At 44.6% G+C, this 9,487-nt stretch overlaps 1 protein-coding gene across 1 annotated transcript in view; it reads right to left on the bottom strand.

The window, feature by feature from the left end:
* Window positions 1-513: 513 nt before the first annotated feature.
* LOC124794758 overlaps window positions 514-9,487 on the bottom strand; it is a 52,451-nt gene continuing 43,477 nt past the window's right edge. Inside the window, exon 2 of the mRNA XM_047258376.1 lies at window positions 514-3,284. Within this exon, the coding sequence (XP_047114332.1) occupies window positions 2,982-3,284 (303 nt within the window). The 3' untranslated portion in view covers window positions 514-2,981. The remainder of the gene's footprint in view (window positions 3,285-9,487) is intronic.

The raw sequence follows: 9,487 nt of genomic DNA, 5'->3' as shown, positions 1-9,487 counted from the left end.
AATCTTCACACTTACTGTACCTGTTACAACCAACATGATACATTATAATCCCAAAACTGGCTCACAATAACAGATGAAAATTTACCCTGCATTTCAGAAGGTAGGCGTCAATGTCTACAGGTGTAAAAATACCATCCAGAAAATAAAGGAATGTTGTCGAGTAGCTGCTCTTTGAGTTATAGTAACGTTGCTGAAGGTTCAGTACCCAAATAGGTTAAACGAATGTGCAGTACCCAAACACTCACCTAGTTTTTAATAGAATCAGCTTGAAGTCCTAAATATTTTTGAGAAATAGTTACAGCAATCATTGATACAACAATCAATGTATATACCCATTAATTTGAAGAATTTACAAATATTTCATGTGTAAAGAGAATTTATAAGCTTAAGGGCATGATATTTCATATAAATATTTCTGCTCCTGTTTAGAAACTAGTGTGTAGCCAACTCCAAAAATTTCCAAATTAGTGCTGAAGTTTGTATCAAAGGTTCCATCGAGAAATAGAAACGCAATTCAAACTTTATCAGCACATTTATTTCCACAGAAAAATATAAGTTTTGTACTGAACTGCAGAACTCAAACCAAGACCTTTGCCTGTTGCGAAAAACACTCAGAGAACCAAGGCATCCAGAAATAATAACACTGGCATATTTAGGATTTTATCTATGTTATAGAAATGGGGGTCTCAGATTTCACTGCGACACACAATCAGACACACACACACACACACACAGAGAGAGAGAGAGAGAGAGAGAGAGAGAGAGAAACAGACATACAGATAGACATAAACGAGTGAAAATCAAACATCAGGAAAGTTTAAGCAATTTACAATGACAAATGAGCCGATAGAAACAGAAAATGGCAGTTGAAATGTTAAGTTGCGAAATTACAGTGGCTACACAAAAAATGGAGACACTGGTTTCCACAAAACGGGAAAGGACACAATTTTCGAATACTAAATTAAGAGTTTTACTCTAAGAACTCTTTCATTTTATTCTAAGATATTTCCATGAGCTGTTTGAACTCGGAAACCAATCTGTAAAATTAATTAATCAAAACTCGAACATTATGAAAATTCTTTTATTGTTGGTCCCAAAAGTAAACAAGGAGCAGTTCATGAATTCACACAAACAATACATGACTTCAGTTCCCTCTAAGATGATCACCCAGCCTCAATATCAATCTGGCAAAGGGTTTTAGTCTACTAATAGGTAGTAAATTTAGTTCAGTTCTACTTGAAAATACAGTGGGGCAAAAAGATGTAAACATTAAATGGGTGTTCTCTTTTTTTGTTTTTCCCTTGATTAAACCGTGGCGTCCCAATATTCCATTGAGGAACGAAGGGAGATAATTTCGTGGCTGGAGGTTTTCAGTCCTCAAGCATCATGCAAGAAACTTTCAAGGCCTGGATTGGACGGAATGCGCCATCGCGCCTGACAGTTGGTAGGATCTACAAGAAGTTTGTCTGCTCAAGACAATTGCAAGGGAAACAGCGGTAGCAAGAGATCTGTCCGAACTGAAGAGAATATCATCCTCATCCAAGGACCAACAATAGCCAGCCCAACCAAGTCCTCGAGTAGACTTTCTCTAGAGGCTAACGTTTCTCAAAGGTCAGTGCTTAGAATTTTGCACTATGATTTAGGAATGGAGCCAAACCACTTGCAGATTGTGCAGCAACTCACAAACGCGGGCAAGTAATTACGTGTGATTGCTGCGCAAATTATGTTGGAAATGGTGCACTTGGAGCGTGACATTCTGTTCACGTTTTCTGACAAAGCAACATTCCATATCAGTGGTCGTGTGAACAAGCATAACTGTGTCATCTGGACGACCGAGCACCACCTGGAAGTTCGAAAGCACGTGCGGGATTCTCCCAGGGTGAACGTTTGCTGTGGAGTGACTGGATCCTTCTTTTTTGAAGAACAGACAATCAGGGGAGAGAATTAACTTGGCATGTTCAGCACGTTCATGGAGGAGAACGCGCCACTTTCCATCCTCCAGCGAGGGTACTTTCACCAAGACGGCACCTCTGCCCATTACAGTCACATGGGTCGGGATTACCTGAACGACACGTTCGGTAAACGTTGGATTGCTAGAGGTCATCCTTTCCACTCGCCAGCACGTTCACCCGACCTGACGCCATGCGTTTTTTGACTGTGCGGCATGGTCAAGGATCGTGTCTCCGCCATCAAATCAAGCAACACAGACGATCTGAAGCGTCCAAACAGTGAGGTCCTTCTATCCCTGCGCAGATGGTCCAGTAGAATGGACAGGCTCTACAAGTGCACTGAGCGAGATGGGTGTAATCAAATCCCTGCCTCGTAATTTCACCCATTTAATGTCAGCATCTTTTTCGTTCACCCTGTAAATCGCGATACATGTATCTTTTGCTTTATATTAATCAGAGACAGATGATAACTGTCATTTTCAGGTGATTCTTACATTGTCATCCTGTAAGAGTCAGCACAGAGTGTGTGACAAGTATTTTGGAAATATGAGTACCATGACGTCATTGAAATAATGAGTTACAGCCTAAATCTACAAAATTGTCTACCTTATCAGGGCATAGCCACATCTCGCCTTAAATTTGTCCTATTGGTTGCCTCTGAAAAGTATAACTCATCTGCCAAGTCTTTACCACTGCAGCAATGGCGTCCCGTGTACATCAGTTGCATGAGAAAGGCGTCAGAAGCTGAAGCTGCACCGCCCACAATGAGCCTGGACCAGATCTACCAACTGCCAGGAAAGAGGACTGCTGGAGCACGCTGAGTGAGGCAAGGCAAACAGCAAAGCGATGGCGCTGCCAAGTTTCTGTGCCATACTCTGGGAAATGCAAACACACTCGCCTTTTCTGCTGTACACCACTGTAGTTTCTGTCGCAGTCACCGGCAGAGACCTGTCTCGCGAGTTGAGGTCTTTAGAGGAGAACCTGAGACGAGGCGGAGTACGACGAGCCCCTGGCCCGGACTGGTGAGTGCGACTAGCGGCGACGGCGGCGGTCGTAGTTGAAGCGCCGGCCGCCGTCGAAGCGGAAGCCGTAGGCGGCGGCGTTGGGCGCGTTGATGAGCGCCGGGCTGCGCTCCGCGTAGTAGGAGGCGTGGCCGTGCGCCGGCCGCGACGCCGCGTCCTCCACGCCGAAGGCGCGCCCGCCGTAGAACGCCTCGAACTGGCCGCGCGGCGGCAGCACCGTCGCCAGGGACTCGTCCTCCGGGTCGTAGCCGCTCGCCACCGCCACCGCCGCCGCCGCCACGGCTGCCACCACCACTAGCGCTGTCGCTCTCATCTGCAACGCAGCGACAGGCGATGAGCACTCTCCATATAGGAAGCATAAGGGGATTTACGATATTACTGACAAAGAAAGTATGAAAGCATTATACACTACTGGCCATTAAAATTGCTACACCAAGAAGAAATACAGATGATAAACGGGTATTCATTGGACATATATATTATACTAGAACTGACATGTGATTATATTTTCACTTAATTTGGGTGCATTCTGAGAAATCAGTACCCAGAACAACCACCTCTAGCTGTAATAACGGCCTTGATACGCCTGGGCATTGAGTCAAACAGAGCTTGGATGACGTGTACAGTTACAGCTGCCCACGCAGCTTCAACACGATACCACAGTTCATCAAGAGTAGTGACTGGCGTATTGTCACGAGCCAGTTTCTCAGCCACCATTGACCAGACGTTTTCAATTGGTGAGAGATCTGGAGAATGTGCTGGTCAGGGCAGCAGTCGAACATTTTCTGTATCCGTAAAGGTCCGTACAGGACCTGCAACATGCGGACGTGCATTATCCTCCTGATGTGTAGGATTTCGCAGGGGTCGAATGAAGGGTAGAGCCACAGGTCGTAACAAATCTGAAATGTAACGTCCACTGTTCAAAGTGCCGTCAATGCGCACAAGAGGTGACTGAGACGTGTAACCAATGGCATCCCATACCATCACGCCGGGTGATACGCCAGTATGGCGACGACGAATACACGCTTCCAATGTGCGTTCACCGCGATGTCGCCAAACACGGACGCGACCATCATGATGCTGTAAACAGAACCTGGATTCATCCGAAAAAATGACGTTTTGCCATTCGTGCACCCAGGTTCGTCGTTGAGTACACCATCGCAGGCGCTCCTGTCTGTGATGCAGCGTCAAGGGTCACCGCAGCCATGATCTCCGAGCTGATAGTCCATGCTGCTGCAAACGTCGTCGAACTGTTCCTGCAGATGGTTGTTGTCTTGCAAACGTCCCCATCTGTTGACTCAGGGATCGAGACGTGGCAGCACGATGCATTCCAGCCATGTGGTTAAGATGCCTGTCATCTCGACTGGTAGTGATACGAGGTTGTTGGGATCCATCATGGCGTTCCGTATTACCCTGCTGAACCCACCGATTCCATATTCTGCTAACAGTCATTGGATCTCGACCAACGCGAGCAGCAATGACGCGCTACGATAAACCGCAATCGCAATAGGCTACAATCCGACCGTTATCAAAGTCGGAAACGTGATACTACGCATTTGTCCTCCTTACACGAGGCATCACAACAACATTTCGTCAGGCAACGCCGGTCAACTGCTGTTTTGTATGAGAAATCGGTTGGAAACTTTCCTCGTGTCAGCACGTTGTAGGTGTCGCCACCGGCGCCAACCTTATGGGAATGCTCTGAAAAGCTAATCATTTGCATATCTCGGCATCTTCTTCCTGTCGGTTAAATTTCGCGTCTGTAGCACGTCATCTTCGTGGTGTAGCAATTTTAATGGTCAGTAGTGTACAAACTCTAGCAGGAATAGCGATATACAGATCCACGAATGGTGGTAGTATCGCATTCACAAGGTATAAAGTGGAAGTGCATTGATGGAGTTGTCATTTGCACTCAGATGGTTCATACGTAGATGTTTTTGACGAGATTATGGCTGAACGACGGGAATTAACAGACTTTAAACGCGAAGTAGTAGTTGGAGCTGGAATTCAATAGGCCGAGTTCCACAGTGTCAAGAGCACGAATTTCCAGGCATTAGCTCTGACGACAGACAACGAAGTTCTGTTAACGACTGAGAGCAGCGAGCTTTGCGTAGAGTTGTCAGTCCTAACACACAAACAACACCGCATGAAATAACCAAAGAAACCCGTGTGGGACGCGCGATGAACGTAAATGTTGGGACAGTGAGACGAAATTTGGCGTTAACGGGTTATGACAGTAGACGACCGACGCGAGTGCGTTTGCTAACAGCGCAACATCGCCCACAGAACCTCTCCTGGGGTCGTAAACTTGGACCATACACTACTGGAAAACCGAGGTCTGCTCAGATGAGTTGCAATGTCAGTTGATAAGAGCCGATGGTAGGGTTCGACTGCAGGGCAGACCCCACTAAGTTACGGACCCAGATTGTCAACAAGGCAATGTGTAACCTGCTGGTGGATCGATAATCGTGCGGGCTGTGTTTTACATGAATTGGACTGGGTCCTCAGTGATGTTGGCTACTTGCAGACCATTTACAGGTATTCATGGACTTCATGTTCCCAAACAACAACGGATGTTTTATGGATGACAATGTGCCGTGTGACCGGTCCGCACTTGTCAGTGATTGGTTTGAAGGATACTCTGGACCGTTAAAGCGAATGGTTTGGCCACGCAGATCGCCCGACGTGAATCTCATCGAACATTTGTGGGGCACAATCGACAGCACAGCTCGTGCACGAAATCCTGCACCAGTTACATTTTCGCAATTATGGATGGGTATAGAGGCAGCATGTTTCACTAATTCTCCCTTGACGGATGACCTGTCCACATTCGAAGTCACTGAACAATGTTACCTCTGCCGATCACGTGTAAACTTCTACCGTGCAAATTTTGTCACAGTACGACCGACTCGTCAGTGGAACGAGAAGCACCTCTGAAAATGTCGAGGGTAGCTCTGGACGAAACGTTAAGAACGGAAAAATTTCATGGACCAGCATTATACGTCTATATATACATCGACATAGGTACTCCGCAAGCCACCGTACGGTGCGTGGGGGAGGGTACCTTGTACAACTACTTGCAATTTCCTTTCCTGTTCCATTGGCAAATAGGGCGATGGAAAAACGACTGTATATATGCCTTCGCATGAGCCCTAATTTCTCGCATCTTACTTTCGTGGTCCTTAAAGGCAATGTATGTTGGCGGCAGTAGAATCGTTCGGCGGTTAGCTACTTTTTTTTTTTTCGTTGTTGATCGTTGTGTTTGGTCGTTGCGGACGTCACATGACATCCGTTTAAGTTCGTTGTTGATCCTTTCACTCAGTTTTTTTGTTACAGAGGCGAACCAGCTCTCTGACCGAACACGCTGAGCTACCGTGCCGGCACTACCTAAAGCAAACTGATACCTAACTCCGACCAGTCGAATAATTAATTAATGCCACTAAATTAATTTTCCCAAGTCCACAAACACTACCGAAGTTTTGTGTATGAAGAGGACCATCGGTTAGAGGGGGCAGGATAATAATAGCATTCGGCTTTTATTTAATACAGAAAACGCCCAAGATGGCGAAATGTAGCTTGATGTTCTGGGCGTTATTGCAAATCGTCGTCGGAGCCACGCGGTGGCGTCTGCACACACGGTTCTCTTGCCTTTTTACTTTATAAAATGTTTTAGACTCGATGTCATAATCGAGAAGTACTAGTCTGAATGTACAGTTAAAATTATTTTTTTTAGAAAAATTTGAAATTACGAACTATTGGCACTATTATAAATTGCGCAATACTGTACTGGTTGCTATGTTTATTTCTGGATTCATTTATGAAATAATAATCGAAAGTAACAGAAACTCGTAGAAATTCATTTGTTAAGAAACACTGTAAACCCTTTGAAATATGGTTATGGCTGCAGAGTGTGAGAGTCGTAAGCATGCCTCTGATGTGATAGGACGTATTTTTGTATTTTGTGCAAACACTTTCGATTTTGTTAATGTGAAAAATCAAAAGTCTGTATGATACACTAAAATGTGAGAAAACAGATTTACCTAAAACCGAAAATTCTGCAACAACAATCTTCAAATTTATGTAGATCAGTCTAACAGTGAGGACCTAAAATGTGACATTTTCAGCTTTAAGGATCAGACCCCTAGACAAGAAGAACTGGGGCCAACTCTATATGACAAGCTAAGTAAACTAGAAAGTTTATTGTAATCTTCGATCCTCTCAAATCTTCATAAAAGAGTAATGTGGACAATAGATGAAAACAGGAAGGAAGTGGGAGATTACAAAGTGTACCGTACAGAGTATCTTCATAACTATCGTCGAAAATTCTTACCGCTTAAAAATTGAAAGCAGGTATGCAATACTAATCCACCAGTTTGGATAACTAATGGCATTAGACGCCATACAGGAGAAAACGGGATCTGTATCGTAATAAGAAGGACATTCACAGCCCAACTACAGAACATCACCACAAAAAAATACCACAAAGGACTGAAGAATGTCATCAAACAGACTAAAGTAACGCATTACACCAGGATAACAGAAAGAGCTATGAGCCAAATTAAAATTGTATGGTCAGTTGTGAATGAGTTATCGTTGGGAATGTCAGTGTTCATCGCATTAGATCTCTCTGAAATGAAAACTGTTAGTGATCCACCAGAATAGCGCAAAATACATAATAATCAGTTCCTGTTCATAGTCGGCAAGTTGAGTCACAATTTTATTGATACAGGTAATGATCCAAATGTTCTCAACTGGGGAAGGATCCGGCGACCTTGCTGACCAAGGCAGGGTTTGGCAAGGACGAAGACATGCAGTAGAAACTCTCGTTGTGTGCGGGCGGCCAATGCCTTGCTGAAATGTAAGCCCACGATGGCTTGCCATGAAGGACAACGAAACGGGGAGCAGAATATCGTCGACGTACCGCTTTGTTGTAAGACTGTCGTGGATGACAACCCAAGGGGTCCTGTTATGAAATGAAGTGGCACCCCAGACCATCACCGCTGGTTGTCGAGCCATATGGCGGGCGACAGTCATACTGGTATTTCACCGCTGTCTGGGGCGTCTACAGATATGTCTTCGGTCAGGAATCACGTTGAGTAGGGACTTTCTACTGCTTGTCTTCGAACTTGAGAAACCCTGTCTTGGCCAGCAAGATCGCCCAATTGAGAATGTTTGGAACATTATGGGCAGGGCCCTGCAAACAATTTGGGGTTCTGACTACCTAACCGCCAATCGGACGTATTTGGCACGATATCGCACAGGACGACATCCAGCAACACTATCAATCAATGCCGAGCCTAAAACTGCTTGCAAAATAGCGAGTAGAAAGTCCAACACGTTACTGACTTGCTCAATTTGTGAACCTCTTTCTCTTGAATAAATCATGCAGATTTTATGAAATTGTAAACATTTGTTTGTCTGTACATGTACATTGCATCTACCGATTTCCGCCCGAGTCAATTAATTCGACCCCAGTCAGCTCATATTTGTTCTGCTTCCTACTGCGTTGTTGAGTTCTTCACTAACCCCATAATGTCCCCATAATGTCCCCATAATGTCCCCATAATGTCCCAACTTCCGCAACGAGCTGCGTTGTCCACCTAATAAAATGCTTTTGGTACATCAAAGAAAATACCTATTGTCCTTCGAGTGCCTTGCAATGAAAACATAAATTGCTTTTCCTGTGGATACTCCTTCCCTGTAGCGGCACTGCGAACCTGGCAACAAATTGTTCAAAAATGTTCAAATGTGTGTGAAATCGTACTGGACTTAACTGCTAAGGTCATGAGTCCGTAAGCTTACACACTACTTAACCTAAATCATCCTAAGGACAGACACACACACCCATGCCCGAGAGAGGACTTGAACCTCCGCCGGGACCAGCCGCACAGTCTCTGACTGCAGTGCCTTAGATCGCTCGGCTAAACAAAACAAAAAAAAAAATAAAAAAGCGTGCTGCAAATAACTTCTCTGTTAATTATCTAAATTATCTCTCTCTCCTTTTTTCTAAAGTAGTCTCACTAAGCAGCATTTCAATCCGTCAAGAACCGACAACTCCTGAGAGACACATTGCGCAGGTGGCGGAATACAGTAGTAATACGTGGTGCATTCGGTCTTCATAACGCACCTGACATTTCGTCTCGCTTATGCTAGTCTTTAATCTTTAGCAATTTAATAACTGATTCACTTTTATTTTTGCTTAATTTCTGTATCTATCTGTGGTATAGTTGTTTGGAAACAGCTTTTAGAGGGTGACAATTGTTGAACTATATGAAGAAAAAACCTGAATCAGTTACAAACTACGGCGTGCACACACTTTATTCAACATATAATCGTCTCTACATAAATTCGGATTTATGTTATGACATGTTCGATACGCCTGTCATTATTCGCGATGATGTGGCGCAGACGAATAGCGAAATTCAGCATGACCCGCTGAAGTGTCGGAACATCGATGGTGTCGATGACCTTCTGAATGGCTGTTTTCAGCTCAGCAATGGTTTGGGGGTTATTGCT

Source organism: Schistocerca piceifrons, chromosome 4 (genome assembly GCF_021461385.2).
Source record: "Schistocerca piceifrons isolate TAMUIC-IGC-003096 chromosome 4, iqSchPice1.1, whole genome shotgun sequence".
Taxonomy (NCBI): Eukaryota; Metazoa; Arthropoda; class Insecta; order Orthoptera; family Acrididae; genus Schistocerca; species Schistocerca piceifrons.
This window is presented reverse-complemented; position numbering and strand designations above follow the sequence as displayed.